Raw genomic sequence first — 23,086 nt, forward strand, 5'->3', positions numbered from 1 at the left:
CGGGGGGCGAAGAAACAGCATACAAAATATAATGTTGGTCAAGTTTTATAGTTATAGTAACTATAAATAGATTATGAGCTTTCAATAACTTGGGAACTATTGGAGATTTTTAAAAAGCTAACTACTGAAAATTAATATAAATTAATAAGTTTCCTCAACTTTAATTCCAGCTATCAATGCTCATTTATACATGCTCTGCAGGCTTTCAGGCAGCACGAGTACATGTTTTCTATTCTCAGCCCAGTATTCCGAGAAATACAACAGATTCATCTATTCTACATATATATATATATATTTATTTCTGTCCTTCTCCCATATTCCAGAAACCGGTTTCCATCTTCAGATAATCAGTGACATCGTTCATAGGTTCTGGAGACAGAGGAAAGCTTACATTAGTTGCATGGATGAATATCTTGACCAGCTCCTCCAGCCGGCTGGGAGACAGTAGAAGTGCGTGCTTCTCAATAGTATCTATCACGAATGAGCATGGTCTTACCTGGTACGAAGTCAATTACTTACCTGACCCAACTTTAACAGCTTCAGCGAAATCATCAGCCACGTAATTCTCTATCCATTTCCAGTAAATGTTGCCTTCGCGCTTCGTCAATGGGTCATCGTAGAGCCTCCGAGCAATAACACCATAGCCGATTAAGCATGGTGCCATTGCAATCTGAAGTGCGAACCAGTCTTCCGAATGGCCAACATCGAGAACATATCTGTCAAACATTAGTGACAGAGCATTGGATTGTGGAATATTCATTACCTTGTATATGCAGTACAAGCTTTCATAAATCATTAGTGATGCGTAAAATATATTGCCGAATAGCTGATACTCACCTTCATCTTCTTCGGTGGCAAGTATTTGCTCTTTGGAGACACCAAATGCCTCGCAGTACTCGACATGCAGATTCATCTCATGGATAATATGAGTAACCACCGTGGCCGACTTTTGAGTAGGTCAGAAAGATGGCAGTTATACTTGTTACACAATCGTACGTACCGCGGCGATTTCATCCAATGTTTTAGCTTTATAGCCAGCCAGGGCGGTTGCTCTGGCATATTGAACCTGGGGTTGATGAGTAAAGCGTACAAAAACCACCGATACTGCTTACTAGGTATAGATAGTCTTGAATTAAATAATTCTTAAATAATTCCACAGGAAGTGTGCCGTCAGCAAGACGCTCCAAAAAGCGATGTTCCGTATGCTTTTGCCATGCCACCTTTACGTCGGGCCTGTCAAGAAGGTACTCGATAAACCGGCCCCTATAACAGTGAGAAGATGCGCAATGTCCTGAGCGGGGGTTGACATACGGTGCAAAGGGCAAGGCGTAAACTGAGTGAAAATGGTTTATAGGGCCATTTCCAGCTCCAATATCTCTCGCAGTCCTGATACCCGCCTCCACATACCTGCAGGCAGCTTTTACAGCCCTGTTGATATCGAAACCATTTGCAATATTCGAGGCAATTGCCGCTAACAGAGTTAAATTATGCCCCGTATGTAGATAGAGGGGTGTTTGGACTCACAGGCCAAAGAGCAGCCAGTGCCGTGGGTATTTTTTGACTCCTGATAAACACTGTCGATCCGAATGAATGCACCGGCCCCATACAACACATCAACTACCATTTCTTTCTCTGATTCGATCGAAGCCATGACACCATTGCTCTGAAGCGGTAAATGGCCGCCTTTAAGGAGGACAAACTCAGGACCGAGAGATTGAACGGTCTTGGCTATATTCACCAGGTCATCCACAGACGTAGGGGCCTCAGCATGTATCCCGGCATCACTGAGCAGAAGCATTGCTTCTGGTACATTTGGTGTAAGAATTGTAGCCAAAGGTAGCAGCTGTTCTCTCATTATTTTAATGGCGTCCTCAGGCAGGAGGTGAGAGCCACTGGTCGACACCATTACCTCATTATTGTCAGAATAATACCATCGTTGCAACGGGGGAGACTCATACAGGATCAATGACGGTTTTCTTAACTTTATGCCGACGGAGAGCATCAGCTACAACCAGAACCGTTTCGGCAGAAGCCAGCATTCCTGAAATTATTAGTTATTGCCATACCCACCGGAGTGTCGGACAGCTGAGAGAGCACAGGATATATCCCGGGTAAATTACCTATTTTCACGACATCGACTGGAATATCATCGAGACAAGCATCAATTTGCTTGCGCACAAAATCCGAAGGCGTTGCTTGAATACCAAAGACGCCTGTGGTATTCTGAGCAGTGAGAGCGGCCGTGGCAGTCATAGCATAACATCCATGGGCTGCAATGACTTTCTGGTCGGCCTCGAGCCCACTAAATTGATTGTAAGCATTTGTGATAACGTAGATCTGCCCCGAGACTTACGCCCCGCCAGAGCTATCCGACCCGGCAATCACCAGAATTCGTCCTTGGGCCATTTTGGGTGGGAGATTTACAAGTCTTGTTAATCACGTAGTGGCATGAGCGACGACTTAAACAGTTGGGGAAATTTAGTTAGGTCAATAATTGTGATGGCGGGGTCCACCACATGTAGACGGATGTATAGTGGGGTTGAGTACCATTAGTCACGCAAACCAACTATAACATAAGAGCAATAATACTCACCAACATCATTGGAAAGTTTCAGATCGCTGTCTTTCGGATATTGAGACTCCAAACAAGAAATAAAGTACAATGAGCCGGCCTTATTATACCCTAAAACCCAATAGCCTTTCCCCACCTGTACATAACGGATACTTTTGTTACCCTTGATATGAACCCCCACTTGAGCATTCCCCCAATGTATAGTACACGCGATATCGAAGGGCGTTGATAATGCAGTGCAATACGCATGGACAGAGCGGACAACATGTATTACCCCTCATTGTGGCCTGTTAACGGTACACTGGCGGAAAGATTCATGTTATCAGTCCGATTCGGAATCGTAATCGGATTCAATCTCCCTGTACTGGACGAAGGAGAATCGCCCATTGACCATATTTTCGATTGTCTGCTTAATGATTGTCTGCTCCTGAGGGCTCAACCGGCTCTCAGCAGTGGCGTTCATGATATACAAGTGAATACCATAATTACTTTGCCGTAGATTAGACAGGTACTTCATTATCCCATCAAATGTGAAAGTCGTCATGGAGTGAAATGATAGGCTTCGAAGTTGGTGTAGCTGTGAGATAGCCCCCCAAACCTCATCACCCATAGTATGACCGCTGACTGATAAATCTTCAAGCTATTAGAAATATATTAGCAAGAGAAAAAGAAGGTAATTATATAATAGCATGATAAACGAAACCTCGGCACAGTCAGGGGTCAACGCAACGAACATACCTTTGGTAGTGAAACTGCGAGGAGTTCGACTTGAAGGCTTTGGAAGCTATTGGAAGTATCGAGTATATTAAGGTATCGAAGCTCCTTTAGTGAACTGAGAGAAGAGACTAGGGTATCAATATCTTCACGAATATTGTCATCGTCATCTTCCTCTGTTTCTGCCCTCAGCTCCAAAGACTCCAATTCAGTTTGATTGGCCAGAGATCGATGCAGCTCCTGATTATAGGCAAAGGTATAACCTCTGAGGGTGATGCTATTCAATCGTATTTTGTCGTTCAAACATAGGGCCCTCATAATGGCGGGGCCGTCCACAAACCTATTAAGTCGAATGGTTTTTAGTTGCACGCACCCAGTAACCCAGCCGATTAACTCGAGGAAACTATCATTTGCTGTTGATTCTAGATTAATGCGTCCCTCAGCATCATCTAAGTCGAGATTTATGAGTGCGGTGAGGCCTTTGAGCACCGATAGGGACCTGATCGCTGGGCCTTTCAGATTACCAAGGGTAAGGTCGACGAGGGACTCCCTGTGCTGCTGGTTCAGTGCCTGGAATGTTTCGCCGGCGATATCATTATAACTGAATACGTGAAGAGATTTCAACGTATTCTTTGGTAAAGCATCGAGGAAACCAGCCAAATTAAGATCGACCTTCTCTCCATGACAAGTGTAGATACTCAGACTCTTGAAGCTTTGGCAGCGTTTCTGAATAACGTCGCCGGCATGTCTATTAAGAACGGTGCCATCCCATAATGCCATAGATTCGAGCCTTGAGAGCCTTCCAATCCAAGTAGGAAATTCAACCGGGTCTATATTCCCAGAGAGATCGATGGCATTCAGCGCCGCCACAGTGCCTAGCATATTGGCCGAGTCCCCAACGGATTTGGATATGGAATCTCCCACCAAATTTATGAAAAGTCGAATATTAATCGGCGTGCGCTTTTTTCCTTTGCTCCTCAGGATTCTGGTATTAATTTGCGTCTCGCTGAACGGCGGGAGCGACGAGAAGAACGTATCTTGAAAGTTGTCCTGAAAAATATTATCCTCAAGGAGGTCAACCAAGTTCCGAAGGTCAAGAGATTGTATGTAGAGGCAATATGGGTAAACAGTCCCACCAAGACTTGACAAAATAATTGATCTCCACTGCAAGGCCCATTTGGATACTGTCAACTTCATCTGGGCTACACGTGCGGCAATGCTCGTCTCTTTAAATTCACCTGTTCTCGACATTTCATCTTCATTGCTTTCCCCGCCTCTAATGGACGCATGCGTATGAATTCTGTTATGAGTCAGCGATAGATCATGCAGAGATAATATTAGTGATGTGTATGGCACCGTTCATAATGTAAACAGGTTACACTGTTGCTTTCAAACCAACGTTCGGTGACTTGAATGGTGCTGACACTGTGAAGCCATAGTCTTACCTATACAGCCACCATAATGCACCTCCTGCCATCTGTTTCCCTGACAGACAAAGATGAAAGAGGGTCCCGAAATCGCGACGGTTTGCCAGCTCTTCACATATCATGTTCATAATATCAGGCGGAAGAGAGGCCATTGTCAACAACAGACCTCAAAAGGTCTCAGAAGACAACACTACCCCTCGTGGATAAATCGTATTCTAAACAACTTAACGTATAATTCCAGATTGGATTTTCTTTCAAAATCTGTATTCTTGAAGAATTTTTAATCGTTAAAATCATACCACAAGGCAGACGTGTATTGTGCTGGAGGTTGTCGCGTTATCTTATCAAGGAAAGACCCACCTTGGAATTCACGCGTCTACCGAAGTATATTCGAGGAACGACCTTCGTCAACCTCAAAACAGGAGGGTTACGTCCTGTTATTGACACTCATCTCATGGCTGTCTTAACCTTCACTCTGAGCCCCGAGGCTGTGGGGAAGATGCATGATGCTCTTATATGCCTGGGAAAGTTCAATGAATCTGTTTCCTTGGAAGCAACACGAGATCACGTGAGTTCCCTGAAAGCAAAGAGTGTATCGTTATGATTGCTGATTCTATGAAGCTTGTGTTGACAGCTTTGAACACTACAAGGACGGGATATGCGTCCTTCACATTCGCCACCAACAAGTTTTTCTCTAAATTTATATATAACCCCCCTCGAACCTCGGGTTCCACGAGGGGGAAGTTCACCTGTAGGCTATACAACAAGGTAGACGGCATCTGCATTACATATGTAGAACTATTACTTATTTTTTTAGGCTTTGGCATCCATATTCAAGGGCCGATCAGCAGATCCTCTCCGTGAAAAGGATACCGGCATCGAGAGATGCGAGGTGAGCGTAGAGGACGGAGCTGGAGGGGTCAAGAGCCGCTTCGTCGCTCAAATGATATGTAGGCATGGTAAGAAAGTAGGCCTCAACACTCGTAGGATTTGAAAGTAACTGTAGACTAGGTGTCATCAAAACATACCAATTGACCTTTGAGTCATCTTCGTCGATGCATGCTCTTTTTAAGCCAGAAATGTCCAAGAGCCACTGGTCAATACCATCCTGCGTGTTGAGAGAGTTCATTGACCATTTCGGGCCAAAGACTGAACAGCTAGATATCTATGCAAAGGATGGGCGAGCAATATTCACGAGCTACACCGAGAAAATAGTTGCGGGGAAGGGTGCGAAGCTCCTACAATCAACATTGACTCGTTGCTAACGCGATCTTAGAAGTACTCAAACAACCATTACATACGTCGATCGCCATTGATACCACGGAATTCAGCCAGTTTAATGTCGAAGATATGTTGCACATTATCATAAGCGTCAAAGATTTCAAGGCTATCGTCCAGCATGCCGGTAGCTTAGATACTGAGGTCTCAGCAGCCTATTCGTATCCGTCAAAGCCAATGCAGCTGAAATATGGCGACGAGGGCGTGACGAGCGAGTTTATCCTAATGACTATAGGTGACTATAAAGCTACTTCGGCTGTTCCTTTGCCAAATACAATTATGAGGAATTCAACCTCAGCACCTTCAAGACAACATACAGAAGATCCACCTGTCGCCAATGTTGTGCAACTACCCGCGGCATCCATGCAACCTCCTCCTCGCTCTGGGCCACCGCCAGCCACACTGCTGGGTCATCGAGCTCGTGCTCTACGCCATTCACCTCCGTTACCACAGCCAAGCATTGATTCGGATTCCTTGTTTGTCCCAGATGACGAAGAGGATCGAAGGTGGAACCCTTCAGGGTACGGAGGCGAAGACGAGGAGTTACTTGGATGGGATGCTGGCACTGACACTGTGAGGACGATTGCTTCAAAATGTTGCGTGTCTTGTGACTATGCTGACTTAAATTTAGGATGGACAACTCAAGGCATCGTCTCGTGGGCCCCAAGAGAGCTACCCTGCGGTCAACAGTATACATGGATCAATGGCCCGGAAACGAAGCGCAAGCCCTTCAAATGTAGCACCTACTCAACGAGTATCCCAGGTCAGAGAACCCTTCCTGAGAATAGCGCCCTTTGCGTTGCTGACATATTTAGATTCGTGGTATCTTCGACGACTGATACCGTAGCACTGGACCAGGCAAGCTACAGGCAGGAATACTGGGATCATGAAAGGCGTCTGTTATATATATACCCCTGAATTATTGTACTGGTCAACACCGTATTGGAAGTTTTACTCAAGATATAACAGGTTGTATACTATTAAGTTATTGCAGGCACTTAGCTAGATACAATACATTCCTGGCTCTTTCAGTAAATTTGTGGCATTCGCATCGACTTGGAGATGCAACCGTGTTTTCAGAACTGGTATGTCTACGCTCTCCGAAGTGGAAGCCGAGGCGAGAGAAAGGCTTCATATATTAACTGGGTTGGTTAACATGATGCCTTCTCGGTTCCATCCGAATACCATATCCCATGTCGTCCCATGGGCCAGACCCCAACAGCTAATATGTGGCGTTTATTGTTACATCCGAGCATCCATGGCAGCATTGAGCTTTCACAGCTAGTGAGGGAAATTCGTTAGTTGTTAAACTCGATTTGAAACGTAAGATGTTCTCAGGAATGAAGTCTAGGAGAGCTGTATACACAAGGGTTTCCACAGTAGATAGCAATTGAGATGTCACTATGCATGATCATTGAAGTCGTTATTTGGATCGTGTTCAATTCTGTGCCCCCGAGCTATTTCGCCGATTTGCGCATTATAACAGTCCGGATACAACTGGCAGACCGCAGCCCACAAGCCCTCATCAAAATCTACCACGCCCTGTTCCCCGAGAGACCTAACACCACTTTATGCAGATTCCTCCCTGGCCGCCTTCTATTGGAAAGAGTCAGTATTTATCCGATACACATCGAGTAGTGGCGAGACGAACCAGTGCCTTCATTGTTCCGTGCAGGGCATGCTTGTGGTTTCTTCTGAACTTGGGGTCGGTACCCTTGAGGGAAGGGTATCTGGAGGTCTTTGGCTTCTTGATACTATCGGCACACACATATTAGCAACTGTCCGGCGGAATAATTGTTCGATTTGCGTAGGCGATCGATTTTGGATTGTGGTGTCATGGTGGTCCATACCCGTTACGGTGAGCCTTCTTCGACTGGTTGTGCTGGGACGAGTTCTTGGATTCTAGAGAGGTTCGCCATTAGTGTATACCTGGGAGAAGAAGCATCCTCAAACTTACTCGCCATTTTGACCGATGTTGATTATCGAATCGGAGCTGAAATGGATTTGCTGGTGTCGGTCGTAATCGTCGCAAAATCACGAAGTTCGCGAAGCGATTATCGAACTGTGGGATCGAGAAGCCCTGACTAGGCTCGTTTAAGACAACCTTATATTCTGCACGTGACCATACATCATTGCCGTGGAGTGAAGCCTCGTGGTACTTAGTAAATTTGGCCTCTGCCGTCGCGTCGCGTCTTTATTACAACTGCCTGCCAGTTGCCCTCCTCCTCACTATGGACGAAGATGAAGAACTCATAATCTTACTAGCCATGGGAGCTGCATTTCCGAAGCCTACAGCGTCGGCGTCAGCGAGAGCGCTATCGAAGCACTTACTAAGGTGTTCCTCTGGACAGAATCCAAAAAGCCTACCCATCTACCAAAAGCATCGATAGACGAAACCAGATTTATCAATGGATACAATCGACAGAGGACAGCCGAGAGCCTGTGAACAATGGTAGGGTCTATCCACTACAACATCGTCTGGATTTCTTGAAACACAGAGAACACATGAGCAGCACATCAAAATCCACAGAAGACGCTCCACCATGAAAGTAAATAATCAATTGTGTTTTAATTTGCTATCATGTTCCATCCAAAAGTTCCTACAAGCTTTATGGCCCCAATGCTCAACCCACCACTCCCCGAAGCTGTCCTCCACTTGAACGTCGACTTTGGAAATCCGTTCATCCCGCTTTAGGCCACAAATGAAACAGGGTTTCGGAGCAGTAACAGCGCCTTCTGCCGCAGTCGCTGTGCGCACCGGCATTGATCCGCTGATCTCAGGCACTATTATATGCCCCGAGGTATCTCGGATGCTGGAATTGGCAATGGCAACAGCTGAACGGAGACGGCCCACTTGATCCTGCCATGTTCGAATAAACTCGTTTGCCTCTCGGTCCTCGCGGCTTATCTCAGCTTTGTCGACTCCCACGAGCTTCATGCCACCCTTTCCTCCAGCTGCAGCGGGCCCGATCTTCATAGCCTGTGATAAATGTGTATCGCGTTTCCAGCGGTACTTACGGCCTGCTATAATTCGTCCTGCAACGGTTGCCAGGAGAATGTAAGCTCTTATGAAATTGATAGTTGTTGGGTCGGACAGTATCCTGTTCTTGAGAGAAAATGGCTGGCTTGACACTGGTTGAAAGAGGCTTGACTGCGAGAGATCGAGGAGCTGGGGAAATACAGTCAGTAGCACTGAAGGCGGAGGGATATTGGTGGGCGGTGGAGCGCTTGGAGAAGAGGTTTGATCTTCCTTTGGCTGGGTCTCTGCCACGTCCCAAGCCCACGAATCTTCCTTTGTTGGCTGCACTATTTCGTGGGTAGGCGCAACCTCGACTGCATCCCAGTCCCAGGAATTACCACTGGTATGCTTAGAGGTGTCCTCTTTTACCATTGGAGGAGACTGTATGCTCTTGTTGGCCTTGCTTTCTCGTTGCATATCTGGTTTCCCAAACGAACCATGAAAGGATTCAGCACCTGTCCGAGGACGTGCCGGGCCCGAAGGCGCAGTTGTATCTCGTTGCTTCGTGGCGCCAGTACTGCCCCCGTTGAGGTCCAGCCCTGCGAATGGGATAACTTCGTGCAATGAGGCTGATTGTGGTATCTCCGTAGCAAGAGAGGGGTTCAATGGACGAGACTTGGAGGATGAAGGTAGCGGGTTTTTAGCATCATTAAATCCAGCTAATATAGAATTGTCGTTTGTATATCCACCTTGCCATTGTTTCTGTGGTGGTGTAACCACAGTCTCAAAGTCTCCGAAGTCATCGTCATCCGAGACATTGTCGGCATCAAATAACACATTTGGATCTTTAGGAAATACAGATGCTGGCATAGAACTTGCGGAACTCGGCTTTGGATTTGGCGTATACTTGGTATGGAATCCAGCAGCGGACGACGGGGCTACGTTGGATGTATTGGGTAAGAAGTTGCCCTGTGGAATTGTCGTAACCCTTGCGGCACCGTATCTTGACTCGTCTGTTACTTGTCCATGCCCCGACCCTATGCTATGCATGCCACTGCCAAACAGGTCCGTAGATCCTTGTGTATTGGTGCCTTTGACCGCCTCCGGCTCAGCGATTGGGCTCTCAAAATCTCCCCAACCATCACCATCGTCCTGTGTCTCTTGCCTGCTCGCCTCCCTAGAACCCCCCGCATCGAAGCCACTGAACGTATTAAAATCGGATATGTCGGTGCTTTGGGAGCTGTATTGGGCAGTGTGGCTGGGTTGCGCCGAAGTGGCAGGGTTCGAGCTAAAAAACGACAAATCATTCAGGCCAGAGGATGGCTTACTGCTGCCATCACTCGCATTTTTCGAATTGCCTTTCTGCGGGGCTACATAGTATGAGTCGAACTCGGCAAGAAGATCAGCAGACATCGCTGGCTCCTTGCGATGAGAGGATGTGGATGGTGTGGCGCCCCCAGTATAGATCTTCAAGGCCCGGAACGTTGCGGCTCTCTTCGGGGTGGTGGGGTAAATATCGAGTGGAAACTTCAGCAGAAGGAACCTTCTACTCAATCGGAACTCAAAGCCTTCTGTGGAGAAGTGGGGTAGTTTTTGGTCGAATCTTGAGATGTAAATTGTCCAAGATGTTGTTGATATTGGACCCCGGCGAGGGTTATCGCGGAAGGATACCGCGCCCCACAGTCATCACGTCACGAAGCTCATCAACGACCTTGGAAGCTTGAGCAACCTTGGGAGTTACCAGCCTCCCAGAGTTGCAGTAATGAGGTCTTTGGAGGAATCGAGGTCAGTTAATACCATCAGAACGTGAGTCTCACTTTTTGACCCTTGACAGGCAGAGGTGGCAAAAGACCACAGAGGGAGCCTCTAAAGTTGGTGGCCTCAAGAGCCTAGTTAAGGCCGACGCTGATAGCATATGCGAATCTGGCTTGCGCTCTGTTTGTTGGAAAGTATGGATGATAGCTGTATGCCCTTTAGATGTACACTGGTAACGATGTGGTTAGGCTTTCTTATTGTTTCAGAGTGTTGATCGTAACACATGGGCGGCGACCAGTGAGGACTCGAGGGCTGCGTACAGTGCGCTGAAATCTCATTTTCTGAGATTCATTGAACGACCAGGCGACCTTGATTCTACTATCGATCCTCTTAATGATGATGACAATGTACGATAAATGCCGTGATCCCCAGACTCAAAACTATACTCCCCACTCTCTCGTTCGCGGCTAACTTCCAGAAGTCTCCCTGGAATACTCTCCGTAGAGATGAGCAACTTTGCGTCGAAATCACTCAAGATGTCGAAAGATGCATGCCTGACGAGCCATATTTTCGACTCCCCGAGACCCAGAAGACACTTCTGCACATCCTGTTTATATACTGCAAAATCAATCAGGATATAGGGTATCGGCAAGGTATGCACGAACTTGCTGCACCAATTTTACTGGCTATGCAAAGAGATGCACTGGCGCCAATTGCCCCAGAGGGGTCAGTACTTTCGGATGATGGCGACCGTTTAATGTTCACTACACTGGATGCAAGCTTCATAGAGCATGATTCTTTCACCCTATTCAACTTAATCATGAGGACAGCAAAGTCGTTTTACGAACTCGGTGAGCCTGATAAGAGGCTTAATGCAGGGTCTACATCCAGCTCTCAATATGGATCTTCCCCAATAGTCCAGAGGAGCAAGCAAATACATGAAGTACTGCTTGCCCAAGTCGACCCTGAACTAGCCTTGCACTTGACTCAGATAGAAATCTTGCCTCAAATATTTATCATGTAAGTGTTTGATGAGTTATTACTGGTCGAGTAACCTACTGATTTGCATAAGACGGTGGATCAGACTGCTTTTTGGCAGAGAGTTTCCTTTCGAGGATTTACTGGCGTTATGGGATAGGCTATTTGCAGAAGACCCCGACCTAGAGCTTATAGACATGATTTGTGTTTCGATGCTACTGAGGATTAGATGGCAGTGTAAGATGGAATTTGAAATAATGAAGTCGAATGAAGCTAATCGTATATAGTGCTCGATGCAGACTACTCTGTGGCGCTTACATTACTGTTGAAATATCCCCATCCGACACCTCCTTACGGTCCTCAAACCTTCGTCGAGGATGCTATTTACCTGAGAGAGAACCTCAATCAACCTGCTGGGGCGAAACTTATAAACAAATATACTGGACGAGCTCCAGTTCCGCCATCATCACGCCCTGTGCCTGCTACCCCCGCTGGACGGGCAAAGCCGCATCGTGCTGAGAGCAGATTTGCGGGGCGCAAATCGCCTCTACCTTCACCTGCTAGATTCTTGCAAGACCAAGGCGGCGTTGAGGCCCTTCTACAGGGGGCTGCCAAGGGTGTTTTCGACCGTGGAGAAAGGCTTGGAATTAACCAGGTTGTGCGGGATGCCGTTGATGAGGTAAAGAGGAACATGCAAGGGCTCTCACCCGGACCCGGGTCTCCTCGCAGGTTCCCTCGTAGCAATGCGCTGTCGGTAGATGAAGTGGTGACAGAGACTGGGAAATCACTGGCTGATTTGGAGGTACGAAACAAGACACTGGCACTATTACTAAATGGCACAATAGAAGAGATCCAGAAAGCATCCGACTCGACTGAGGATGCATCAACCAAGGCGATATCTATCAATAACGGAATCGAGAAGCTTAGATTCATAATGCTTCGACTGGAGGACTCTAGCCTACCGCTAGAACCGGACACTCCGCGTGCTGCACCAGATGCCCGAGTTACCGCAACGATTGAACCCGAAGAAAAACGTCAAGTTCAAGCAAGCAATGTAGCTACTCCAATTAGCCCACTGAAGGACATTGAAACAACAAATTTGTCGGGAGAAACCCCTCCGCCAACTGCGGGGTCCTCCCCTACACTCGGCAGGACTATTCCTAGGAGACCAAGGACTTCAGTCAGCCAGCCTTTGGAAGGTCTCGATGCAGGACCAGGCAAGCCAGGGCAGCCAGCAACTGGGATTCCTGCTCGGTCGACACTGGCTCAGTCGTCGTTCGCGTGGATGCTGGGGCCAGACGAGCACTCGGTCCCATCCGACCAACCCGCATTGATGAAGAGCTCGTCGCCATTTTTATCATCTGGTCGCAAACCTGGTTCAAGCACATCCAGGGAGAGAAGCGCATTTCTCTTCGGTGATGATGCTGACGAGGATGACGTAAATTCACCGGCGTCTCCTAAACGTGCTGGGAGCAAGGGTGACTTTGGCCTTGAGGCCATGAAAAGGACCGACACGTGATAAAATGATACACGATTGATATCCACGGCGGGTGAAATTTAGCTTTTGAGCTTGGAACTATGGAGGTAGAATAGACAGGCTATGCCCCCTGTACACGATGTTGCACTGTACAAGTAATCATATTGACATGAGAGCCCAGACCTATCTACACTGCATGAACGTGATTACAACACCCAATAATGGGAGCTTCATGGTTAGGCGACAGTGGCAGAGAGCACACTGCCAACATCGACTGGAGCAGCACAGCGTTACTCTTCTAGGGTTATGTGATGTGAAGTGAGCTGACCGGGGGGCCTCTGACCCTTCACAGTGTCTCACAACGCTTGGCCGCGGACATTACCTGCAGGCTCCGGGGGCAAGCTCATGCAGGGCGATTCTTTTGGCAAGCGTGCAACGGCTCGTCCATAGCTCATACGGCATTTCGAGCGGGAACAAGGGAAGCAAGCACCACCCAATACAGAAAGAGCTCTTCCGCGTCGTTGCATTGTGTGGATATTATAGGGTAGAAGTGAAGAAGCCAAACAGCGGCGAGCAGCCAACTAACAGTAGCCAACAGAATCAACAGAGCCTAGGATCAACAGCGTCTAGGAGAATGAATTACAACCACATATAACCACATATATGCACGAATATCTCCGTAGTTATAGTTGTTATAGTAGTAATTCCAGTAGTGTAGTGGTGATCTCAGTAGTGTATTTATTTGTAGTGTGAAAGTGTGAAAGTGGTCCGTCCCAGTCCAAGTTGGTGCCACCTCCTGGTACGTACTCCAATATCTGACCCCGCCTTTCTCTTACTAGTAAAATTTTATTTCAACCACCACAAAAGAACGAGGTCCCTTCGCGCTAAGCGAGAGCGCTCAAAGCCCAAAAGCTACCGCCTTCTTTCTCCACTCGATTTCTGCTTGCGATACCCTTCCTCTTCCTTACCTCTCAACAAAGAAACTCATCATCCTCACGGGCAGCTTCACTCTCTGTCACTCCTCCTCCCTCCTCACCTCTCCACCTCTTCATACTTCCTCCTCTCATCACCCACCTTCTCCGCCTCCCGATCCCCCCAATAACTTTATCGCACTGTACCCCCCTCGCCACCTTTCTCCAACATACTTCCTACGACCTAAGATCGACCTCTTAAGTGAGTCTCACTCCTACGCGATATACAGTGGATGATTCCCACATTCACCTGTTGCTTGCAAATTATCGCGCCGTGTCATTGCTTTATTAAGCTTCAATGTAAGGTGGGCACTAGATGGCTGACTTGAATTGTGTAGATCCTCCCTCCTGCTACCAACTCGACAATATACCTTCCCACCTCAAACAAACCCACATCACCAATTCAAGATGTCTCAACAGGATACCCGCGACCAGTCCGGCGCTGAAGATGTCGTTGACGCGATGGATCGCCTCAACGTTGATGGTGAGCGCCTCGGACCAGATGGCGAGCCAGCCCCAAAGACCGAGGAGGACTACGCCATTGCTCAATTGACCCTCCGCGCGATTGTCTCTTCCAAGGAGGCCGGTGTTATTATCGGAAAGGCCGGAAAGAACGTCGCAGACCTCCGTGACGAGACTGGTGTGAAAGCTGGTGTCAGCAAGGTCGTCCAGGGTGTGCACGACCGTATCCTGACCATCACTGGTGGATGCGATGCCATCTCAAAGGCCTACGCGATTGTCGCCAAGGCCCTTCTGGAGGGCGCCCCAATGATGGGCATGGGTGGACTTGTCTCAACCACCGGCACTCATCGTACGTCTCAACCCCGCGTTTGTTATCTTCTCAATAGCACCTACTAACGTTGTAATCGTTTTAGCCATCAAGCTTCTCATCTCTCACAACCAGATGGGCACGATCATTGGCCGCCAGGGTCTTAAGATCAAGCACATCCAGGACGTCTCCGGCGTCAGGATGGTTGCCCAGAAGGAGATGCTTCCCCAGTCCACCGAGCGAATTGTCGAGGTCCAGGGAACCCCAGAGGGTATCCAGAAGGCGATCTGGGAGATCTGCAAGTGCCTGATCGATGATTGGGAGCGCGGAACCGGCACTGTCCTCTACAACCCAGTTGTCCGCACCCAGACCGGTGGCGGACAAGGCGGCGTTCGCAACGAGGGCCGCGAATACAGCAGCCCACGTGTGATGCGCACCGGCAACGGAGCCGATTTCAGCCAGGAGGCACCAAGGACCTTCAACCGCCGCTCTGATGGCGAGACTGCCGGCCGTGGCGTCCCAACACACGACGAGAACGGAGAGGAGATCCAGACACAGAACATCAGCATTCCTTCCGACATGGTTGGATGCATTATCGGCCGTGGTGGAAGCAAGATCAGCGAGATCCGCAAGACCTCCGGCGCCAGGATCTCTATTGCCAAGGCTCCTCATGATGACACTGGCGAGAGAATGTTCACCATCATGGGCAGCGCCAAGGCCAACGAGACCGCACTTTACCTCCTGTACGAGAACCTCGAGGGCGAGAAGATGCGCCGCAGCCAGGGCAACGCCCAGGAGTAGGCTTATCACCGAATACCTCCCAAGTCGTGATCCCTGGTGTTCTGCATGGGTTTGAGAGAGATCTGGCTTGCCGCAAGGCTAACTTGGTTGGGCGGCTCTTGATCCCAGCGACTTTTATTTGAACTCACTTTCCTTCCAACAAAGCATTTTACGACTGGAATTATTTTCTTATCTGATATAGCTCAGAGATGAACGATCTTTTGCGGGCGCCGTGAGCGATTGCTCTTGGCGCCCGGTCATCCAACGATTCAAACAACTCGACATTGACATTCGACAACTCGAGGCAGCCGACCTACTGGCTCGACTTCTTATGGAAACGACGTCCTTTTCGAACCCTACGAGAATCGTCCTAATCTCGTCATCACGCGGCTATGATCAGAATAATCTCATAAGTTTACGAATCACGAACGGCTTCTGCATTCTTGCTTGTCCACACACTTGATCGCTTTCGTTCGACCTCTTCGACTCTTTTCAAACACCAAACCTCTGACGAATAATTGGGGGATGTGTTTGAATATTATCCTTTGGTTTTCCGTTGGGCAGCCAGCGGGGTATTTTGCCAGGAACTGGAAATCAGATTTCCTGGCGGGTTAGGGAGAGGCAGTAGCTAGCAGTACAAGATCCAATACAAGCACGAACGTGTTCTTCGCAACTTCAAATTCTGATGATGACCTATGTGAATTGCCTAAGCTTTGTAGACTTTCCCCATTAAATATTGATACTGCTTTGCCTTTGATATTCGTCCACACATTCCTCTTGAGCCACATGTTGGAGGGGTAAATACTAGCTTCATCGTAATCGATAGGGAAGACTCGGAGTCAACCCCGCATCCTATCTCTAGGTCCAAGCTTGGAATCAAGTCACCGATAAGAATTATCGTGAGTTCATAGACACACGAATAAGCCCCATTTATTCATTCCGGCGTATCCTCCTGTTCTAACGGACACGCAACCCCCTCACCAGCCTCTTCTCCTTTCTCTTCCCTCCCCTTTCCCCTCCCCCTCCCCTTTCCCTTTCCCTTCCCCCTCCCACCACCCACCTCCCCCCTATTCATCCCCTTCCCCCCCGGCCCCTTCCTACCCCTAAACTCCTCCGGCAACTCCGCCACCTCTTTTCCCTCTTCCCACAAAACCCCTACCTCCTCCTTTTTCCTCCCCTCAACCCTCTTCCACACCCCCGTCCCCACCACCCCCTCCCCATCCCCCTCACTTAGTACAACCCCATTATCACTAACCCACCAACTTGTCCCCCCTTCCTCAAGACTCTTTCTCACATCCACATAAATAAGCACCTCCGCATCATTCCGCATCCCGCTTATCACCCCGCCCTTATCCTCCGGTAGGCCAGTGGAGAAGTGTATGTGGTTGCGGCTCATCTTTTTCAATCCCCCGCTGGCCACAATGGAGGGGTAGAAAGCGTAATACGTCCCGTGTACGACCACAGGGGGGACGTTATCCGCTTCCAGTGTGATTGGGGTCAGCAGCGCAGAGGAGTCGACGGCGATGCTGTGCCCTTGGTTGGCGCGGATGAGCCAGTCGGAGGGGATGGTGGAGGTGGGTTCCGGGAGTGGGACGAGCCGAGGGTTGGGTTTTAGGGCGAAGCGCTGCTTGCTGTTGTCGCTGACGGCGGTGAGGATGTCGGCGAAGGTTACTTTGAGGGACTTGAGGCGGTTCCATTGGAGCTGTGAGGGGGTCAGCTGATGTTGTGTGGTTTCTAGAGAACAATCCGTGAAGCAAAACAAGCACCACCAGCAGTACAGCAAAGCACTTCAAAACCCGCCTTGCCCATCAACAGCCCTCCAAGAACAAGGATATCCCATCAACAGCATCAAAATATCCATCACATGACCCCTCCGTTTTCAACCTCTCCTCCTCCCCCCACGATGAAGAAAAGAAAAGCACAAACTCACCACCTCCCCCACCCCCGCAAACCCCTCATCATCAAGCTCCAACCCCGCCTTCACAGCATCGTGTCTCAGCAGCTTACTCAGCGCCTTCGAGACCTGCACTTCCCTGCTCTGCCCGCCGCCGCCGCCGCTGCGACCTTTTCCGCCCCGCGATGCCCCACCTCCACTACCACCGCCGGCGCCTGACTTGCGGCTCTGCGGGGGCGGCGCATCTTGGTGCTGGTCGGCGAGGGCCTGCTCGCCTGTTGAGGACATGGCGGATTTGAGATATGGTATATTTTTGGGAGGGAAGGAAATATGTGTTTGGGGCTTGATATAAGTTTTGCAGTGGTGGGAGGTTTATGGGAATGGCGCGCTCGCTTACAACGGCGGGAGTCATCGTCACCGAAGCTGCGCAAATAGTAGACATTAAGCAGATATTATCGAACGAAAGAAGTCCCAGGGTATACTGAAGAGTCTATTCTGTGGATTTTAGTTTATTGACTCTATTAACCCTCCAGAGTTACACAGTCACTACATAGACACCGGCTCGCTGCATTAGAAGCAAAAAGACTTCACAATCACAATCACAATCACATATCACCACCAAGAACAGCCAGCACAGCCATAGCTCAACAAAATGTATCTGCAATAATCTCCGACCCTCGTCTCAGGCCACAAGCTAGAAGTACATCTCAGGAAAAAACCCACCTCATCGGTGATCTAGCCAGTAGTAGCTCATTTACCCCCCCCTAGTAAAGCAACCAGCTCCATCCATACATCGTCCAGGGTATAAGCCTCCAATAATCGTAGTTCATGCCTCGCATATCTCGTCCGTCTCGTTCTTTTCCCAGCCATGCGTGAAAGCAATGCTATCTTGGAAAACAGCTCATCTCGAAGCCAAAGTGCTCATGATGATGACCGAGCATGATACGGCGTTGAGTTTCCCCGCTCAAAAGTAAAAGCAAACCCCACCCGTCGACCCTGTCCGTCCCGCCCCTCCCAGAAAACTCCATCACTCCTATCGTACACCCGCCCCGTCCCTTGAGTATGCTATGTAGCAACAATGGTTTATACATCACCCCCTCCATCGCTCATCCGCAACTAAAACAAAGTAAAAAATCAAGGTGTCTGCGCCACCGCGCCGCCAGCAACACTACTCCTCGCCCTCACCCTTCCGCTTGGGTTAACCATGCTCCTCGTCCTATTAATCCCCGCATCCATACTCTGCGTAACGCTCACCGGCAGCCTCTGCCCCCTCTCCTCCGCAAGCCTCCCAGCAACACTACTCGTATCCCTCTCCGGCGTCGAGCGATCGAGATACCTCCTAGCTGAAGACAAGGTCGGAATCGTACTCGACGGCGACAGATTACTGAAATACTGTCTCCTCGCCGGCAAGTTCGAGATCGTCGACGGTGCCCGTTCCGGCAGCGGCTGCTGACTCGTATACTCCCTAGGCGAGTTCCTCGCAAACCCAATCTCCGTCGTTGCCCGTGACGGCGCCCTGGGCTTGACGTCGCCGCCGCCGTCGTCGGTCTCGCGCTCTTCGGTCCCGGCGCGCTGGCGGCGGAGCATGATCGAGGTGCGGCGACCGGCTAGGGAGGAGGATTGGGTAGGTGTTGTGGTCTCGGCAGGGGTGAAGCGTGGGCTCGGGATGGCGTTGTCTGGGATAGTAAAGCGCGGGCTTGGGAGGGCGCTGGTGGCGAGTAAACTGCTTCGTCTTGCCTCCATTCTGCTGAGCGCGCGACTCGGGCTTTGCTTTGCTCTAGCCAATGCATCGTTTGATGCAATGATCTGGCGGGGAGAGGGTTCCATCTCCTCAACTTGGGCCTGGAGCTCCTTGCCTCGGCTCATTGGCCTGACTGGAGTAGCTGCTCCAAGCTGGGATGTGGTATCAGACAACGCAATGCAGAGCTCTGTCAAGCTTCTGCACATGCTCTCTGCCTTCCTTCGAAGCTGTCGATCCGCTATACTTCCCCCATTAGGCCCAATCACGGAGTGGCCGCTGGAAATCGGTTGGCCGACACTACCGACCATCGAGGCAACACCAAGGGCATCTGATGCTGCATTCTCCAGTGCCTTGTATAAGTCCGGGGTCAAAACTGTTTTCGACTTCGCAAGAGCTGCATGTAATAAAGGATGGGCCTCGCCGGCGTGAGCAGCATCGCCACTATTATCCACAATAGACGTGCTCGCTCCCCGCCCTCTCTTCGGTGACGTCGATATCGTAGTAGCCGTGGTCGTGGCAGTCGGGGGTCTCTCCCCAGTGGCGCGCGAGACAGCGGCGCCTGAAGTCGCCGGTGGCTTACCGGTCAATTCCAGTTTTCGTATCCTCGACTTCAAGTCGTCCAGTTCGTCCCAGACAGTCGACGGTGCTGTAGTAGATGCCGTTCCATCGTCAGTGCTCCCTGTAACCGTGGCTGGCTCTGGGGTGATTTCCGGCTCAGCCATTCTTCCTACAAGCGGGGAAGAATTATAGATTCGTGGGGTAGAGAAGGATGACAAGTTCGATTGGCGATATGTGTGCCCTCGTACCTGCGAGCCTCCGGTGGACTCAGGTATAGACGGCCTCCTTCCAGAAGCAGAAGACTGCGCGTCATATGTGGGCTCTCGAGTATTGAAAACCCTGGGGGTCACCGGCGTTGTTCTGGTCGCCGACGGCGGGTATCGTGACTTATTAAGGTCTAACGGACTCGCTGGACTCGAAGCAGCGCGGCCGTGTGAGTAAGCATTATAACCTTGGCGATCTGTTCGTTGACTCGGCGGTGTTCCCTCGTTTCCTCTTGAGGAGTAAGAAGTCGACACGCTCTGCAAATCGGAGCCGCGACGAGGCATCGGATTCGGATATGAATTTGTGAGTGGTGGTAGCGACGAGCGATTATTGGGGAGCGCGATACGGGACTACATGTTTATTAGTGGGGAAGTCGTTGAAGAAAGTGAGGGTTTTGAGGCTCGTGCGGATATTCAAGGAGATAGCTAGACAGGGGACTTGAAACGGGAACGTGCCAGCAACGTGTGAAACGCCGCGCGATATCAGGACAGGGGTGAATGGAAGCATCGGGCCAACTTACAGTGCGCCTATTAGTTGTGGTGGTGGGCTGGTCTTGCGGGTAGCCGTGCGATAAGTCGTCCAGCGCAAGGTCGAGAAACAGATCCTCCGTCCCGCCATTGTTGCGAGTCTGATCACGATACTCTTGCTCCCTCGAAAACGTATCTCTCCTGCTATTATCCTCGTAACCCTCCAAAGCCCTTAAAGTCTGGTCGCGGTCCTCGCGGTCATCCGCTCCGTCATACTGGTAGTAAGGCCTGCTATCCATCCCTAGCGATGTGCGAGTCGCAGACGATCTGAACGATCGAATAGGCGGTATCCGCGGCCGAGTTTCTGTCGTCGGCAAGCTCACAGTCTTCTTCCTTTGTGGCGTTCTACTATCCTTTGTGGGTTCTGGGCCCGCAGCCGGCAGGGTAGACTGCAGGTTTCCTAGAGTGAGTTTCTGCTGGGCCAATGCCCACTGTGTCGTTGATGTGTTCGGCGGCCGGACAGGCGATTCGGGTGGGAACGAGTGCTGTGTACTCAGAGCAGGTGGTGGGCCGGTGTGCGTCTCGATACCATTGCTGCTACGCGATGCGGGCGGCCTTCGGCCTCTTCTCGGTTCCTGGACCTTGGAGGAGCTGTTGGGCGGGTAGCTGGTGGTACGAGGTTCGGTAGAATTAGCTAGTGCGCGTTCCTGTTCGCGCGGCGATGTGGTCTGCGACTTTGTCGTGATGCGCTGTACAGCTGTGTCGGAGACGGATCGGTTGATGTGGGAACGCGGAGTAGTAGCAGGAGCAGTCAGGGAGGAGTCGGGTAGCGTGTGTGATCGTTGTAAATCGGCAAACCTGAAGGCGGGAAGCTTGCTGGGAGTATGGTCGAGTCGGTGGGCGTGAAGGTTGCTCGATTTGTCAGGATAGTGTGGTTCGTCGCAATCCATGGTCTCTCGAGAAGAAGCAATACAGGGAAGCCGATATTATTCATGGAGAGGCGAGCGGGCAACACGTGCGTAGTCATGCATCAGCTGGAGGAGGGCGCATACCAGCAGGAGCTGAGAGTGAGCTGTCAGGCCTACAGTCACTGGCGAGAAGCAGCAGATTGGTAGTATATTATCATTAACAACGACGACGACAAGGACAATGACAGATGACAGCGACAGTAACAATGGAGAAGATGACGGCAATTGGTGACGGGTCGAGGCCTAACTACTAATACAACTACTGTGCGGAGGGGAAGTTGAACTAGTTTAAAGGGCACCCGCGCCATCCACAAACAGAGCTACAAGTACGAGACAGGTTGATTCAAGTCGGTTGAAGGCACAGTTATGTTACAATTGTGTCAGTATCGCATGCACAAACAGTATAAAGCATGGAATACCGTCGTACCAATCGTTACCAGGACTCTCAAACGGACGAGGGATCAAAGTGGTTATTTTGTTATTGCCCGTCTATCGCCTGGAGAGATTAACAGTGGCACCAGCTACCAGCATGGAAAATAGCTCGACGACGCCCACAGCGTGGCAGAGGGAATGGCGCACAGAAGTTAGCAGAGTGGTAGTGGAGTTGAGGTAGGGATCAGAGCAACAAATATGCAGGTGCCACAGTCTCAATCACACTCTGTTGCTCCACGGCTATTGTCATTGTCCAGGTGTGTCCAGGGTCCAATAGAACCCTGAGAAATTGTGCATTTTCGCGATTTCACAAATAATTTGAGGGGAAGAGAGACATGAGCGAGACACGACAGGACAAGGCGAGCTGATCGGAGACAGATGTCAGCTGCGAGACGACAAACACGCCCATAACCACGAGACATTGAGGGCAATCCAGATCTGCATAACCACTGCCACAACAACAACACAAACGCTCACGCAAACGAAGCCACGCTATAGCGCATCTCGCGATAACCGGGCACCCACGCCGATCCCAGCTCCCAAAGCGCCGATCGCCTGCTCTCGGATAATGTGGCTGTTCCTGGAAGGGGAGGGAAGACATACACGCCAGCCGCTACTATTGCGCCGGTAGCAGGGTATACACTGACGGTAGCAGGGGATGCAGCTGTCTAGAGCAGGGGATATATCGCATGGGCGAGGGAGGAGAGATTAAAGGAGCCCTCTTAGGATCCCTATCCATCCATCAACATCCAAGTCGGCATCCAAGTCGACGTGTCAGCTTTCTCGGGCGGGGAAAACACACCCTCTATTCAACCATACGGCGGTAGAGATGGGGATGGGAATGTCTGACGCATCCGTTCCCGGCATCTCTCGCAGCGCCAGCATCCGTCTCCCCCAAACCCTCCCTCCCATCCCGTCCGTCCCGCACGACATGAACCCGCTCACCCACATACATCTCCCTCCCTATCCTGCACGACCACCACAGACGGCATCTGCACAACCACCACATACAGCTCACAGACCAGACAGCTGCTGCACAACCACCACACCACGCATCCCCCACCACCCATCCATCCCCAACC

General features: G+C 50.1%; 9 protein-coding genes across 9 annotated transcripts; 3 read left to right on the forward strand and 6 right to left on the reverse strand.

The window, feature by feature from the left end:
- Positions 1-295: 295 nt before the first annotated feature.
- Positions 296-2,406, reverse strand: VE01_00971 (uncharacterized protein; the record flags this gene model as incomplete). Its single annotated transcript, XM_018270499.1, has 11 exons — positions 296-471; positions 520-716; positions 764-782; positions 838-946; positions 1,001-1,066; positions 1,113-1,263; positions 1,312-1,471; positions 1,525-1,909; positions 1,959-2,041; positions 2,121-2,302; positions 2,354-2,406. 11 exons carry the CDS (start codon positions 2,404-2,406, stop codon positions 296-298), a joined length of 1,581 nt encoding a protein of 526 aa, XP_018134787.1.
- A 488-nt stretch (positions 2,407-2,894) lies between these two features.
- VE01_00972 (uncharacterized protein) lies at positions 2,895-4,865 on the reverse strand (the record flags this gene model as incomplete). Its single annotated transcript, XM_018270500.1, has 3 exons — positions 2,895-3,212; positions 3,311-4,586; positions 4,732-4,865. 3 exons carry the CDS (start codon positions 4,863-4,865, stop codon positions 2,895-2,897), a joined length of 1,728 nt encoding a protein of 575 aa, XP_018134790.1.
- A 267-nt stretch (positions 4,866-5,132) lies between these two features.
- VE01_00973 (uncharacterized protein) lies at positions 5,133-7,034 on the forward strand. Its single transcript, XM_018270501.2, has 7 exons — positions 5,133-5,281; positions 5,335-5,481; positions 5,531-5,672; positions 5,725-5,940; positions 5,990-6,564; positions 6,623-6,754; positions 6,807-7,034. The coding sequence occupies exons 1-7, from the start codon at positions 5,168-5,170 to the stop codon at positions 6,828-6,830; spliced, it is 1,350 nt and encodes a 449-aa protein (XP_018134789.1). The 5' UTR covers positions 5,133-5,167; the 3' UTR covers positions 6,831-7,034.
- Positions 7,035-7,416: 382 nt separating this feature from the next.
- Positions 7,417-7,955, reverse strand: RPL29 (60S ribosomal protein L29; the record flags this gene model as incomplete). The annotated part of the gene is made up of 3 exons (XM_018270502.2): positions 7,417-7,587; positions 7,643-7,745; positions 7,849-7,955. The coding sequence occupies 3 exons, from the start codon at positions 7,953-7,955 to the stop codon at positions 7,561-7,563; spliced, it is 237 nt and encodes a 78-aa protein (XP_018134784.1). The 3' UTR covers positions 7,417-7,560.
- Positions 7,956-8,548: 593 nt separating this feature from the next.
- VE01_00975 (uncharacterized protein) lies at positions 8,549-11,044 on the reverse strand (the record flags this gene model as incomplete). The annotated part of the gene is made up of 1 exon (XM_018270503.2): positions 8,549-11,044. The coding sequence occupies exon 1, from the start codon at positions 10,361-10,363 to the stop codon at positions 8,549-8,551; it is 1,815 nt and encodes a 604-aa protein (XP_018134783.1). The 5' UTR covers positions 10,364-11,044.
- Positions 10,298-13,806, forward strand: VE01_00976 (uncharacterized protein). The gene is made up of 6 exons (XM_059463320.1): positions 10,298-10,735; positions 10,785-10,899; positions 10,954-11,112; positions 11,187-11,725; positions 11,778-11,920; positions 11,971-13,806. Exons 1-6 carry the CDS (start codon positions 10,713-10,715, stop codon positions 13,200-13,202), a joined length of 2,211 nt encoding a protein of 736 aa, XP_059320089.1. The 5' UTR covers positions 10,298-10,712; the 3' UTR covers positions 13,203-13,806.
- A 306-nt stretch (positions 13,807-14,112) lies between these two features.
- HEK2 (RNA binding protein, heterogenous nuclear RNP-K like protein) lies at positions 14,113-16,343 on the forward strand. The gene is made up of 3 exons (XM_018270505.2): positions 14,113-14,333; positions 14,470-14,942; positions 15,007-16,343. The coding sequence occupies exons 2-3, from the start codon at positions 14,540-14,542 to the stop codon at positions 15,699-15,701; spliced, it is 1,098 nt and encodes a 365-aa protein (XP_018134785.1). The 5' UTR covers positions 14,113-14,333; positions 14,470-14,539; the 3' UTR covers positions 15,702-16,343.
- A 16-nt stretch (positions 16,344-16,359) lies between these two features.
- Positions 16,360-17,927, reverse strand: VE01_00978 (uncharacterized protein). The gene is made up of 2 exons (XM_018270506.2): positions 17,611-17,927; positions 16,360-17,382 (listed from the first exon to the last, which is right to left on the reverse strand). Exons 1-2 carry the CDS (start codon positions 17,860-17,862, stop codon positions 16,615-16,617), a joined length of 1,020 nt encoding a protein of 339 aa, XP_018134782.1. The 5' UTR covers positions 17,863-17,927; the 3' UTR covers positions 16,360-16,614.
- A 637-nt stretch (positions 17,928-18,564) lies between these two features.
- On the reverse strand, positions 18,565-22,899 carry VE01_00979 (uncharacterized protein). Its single transcript, XM_018270507.2, has 2 exons — positions 20,658-22,899; positions 18,565-20,487 (listed from the first exon to the last, which is right to left on the reverse strand). The coding sequence occupies exons 1-2, from the start codon at positions 21,552-21,554 to the stop codon at positions 18,709-18,711; spliced, it is 2,676 nt and encodes an 891-aa protein (XP_018134781.1). The 5' UTR covers positions 21,555-22,899; the 3' UTR covers positions 18,565-18,708.
- Positions 22,900-23,086: the final 187 nt, after the last annotated feature.

This window comes from Pseudogymnoascus verrucosus (assembly GCF_001662655.1).
Source record: "Pseudogymnoascus verrucosus strain UAMH 10579 unplaced genomic scaffold scaffold_2, whole genome shotgun sequence".
Lineage (NCBI taxonomy): Eukaryota > Fungi > Ascomycota > Leotiomycetes > Thelebolales > Thelebolaceae > Pseudogymnoascus > Pseudogymnoascus verrucosus.

What these genes read in the sequence shown, in the direction of transcription:
- VE01_00979 (XM_018270507.2), bottom strand. Translation starts at nt 21,554, where the DNA reads ATGGATTGCGACGAACCACACTATCCTGACAAATCGAGCAACCTTCAC. An exon ending in CCACAACTAATAGGCGCACT is followed by an intron (nt 20,488 to 20,657) that starts GTAAGTTGGCCC and finishes ATAAACATGTAG; the next exon opens with TCCCGTATCGCGCTCCCCAA.
- HEK2 (XM_018270505.2), top strand. Translation starts at nt 14,540, where the DNA reads ATGTCTCAACAGGATACCCGCGACCAGTCCGGCGCTGAAGATGTCGTT. An exon ending in CTCAACCACCGGCACTCATC is followed by an intron (nt 14,943 to 15,006) that starts GTACGTCTCAAC and finishes TAATCGTTTTAG; the next exon opens with CCATCAAGCTTCTCATCTCT.
- VE01_00973 (XM_018270501.2), top strand. Translation starts at nt 5,168, where the DNA reads ATGGCTGTCTTAACCTTCACTCTGAGCCCCGAGGCTGTGGGGAAGATG. An exon ending in TCAAATGATATGTAGGCATG is followed by an intron (nt 5,673 to 5,724) that starts GTAAGAAAGTAG and finishes ACTGTAGACTAG; the next exon opens with GTGTCATCAAAACATACCAA. An exon ending in GAAAATAGTTGCGGGGAAGG is followed by an intron (nt 5,941 to 5,989) that starts GTGCGAAGCTCC and finishes ACGCGATCTTAG; the next exon opens with AAGTACTCAAACAACCATTA.
- VE01_00976 (XM_059463320.1), top strand. Translation starts at nt 10,713, where the DNA reads ATGAGGTCTTTGGAGGAATCGAG. An exon ending in TTGCCTCAAATATTTATCAT is followed by an intron (nt 11,726 to 11,777) that starts GTAAGTGTTTGA and finishes GATTTGCATAAG; the next exon opens with ACGGTGGATCAGACTGCTTT. An exon ending in ACTGAGGATTAGATGGCAGT is followed by an intron (nt 11,921 to 11,970) that starts GTAAGATGGAAT and finishes AATCGTATATAG; the next exon opens with TGCTCGATGCAGACTACTCT.
- VE01_00978 (XM_018270506.2), bottom strand. Translation starts at nt 17,862, where the DNA reads ATGTCCTCAACAGGCGAGCAGGCCCTCGCCGACCAGCACCAAGATGCG. An exon ending in TTGCGGGGGTGGGGGAGGTG is followed by an intron (nt 17,383 to 17,610) that starts GTGAGTTTGTGC and finishes ACCCCCTCACAG; the next exon opens with CTCCAATGGAACCGCCTCAA.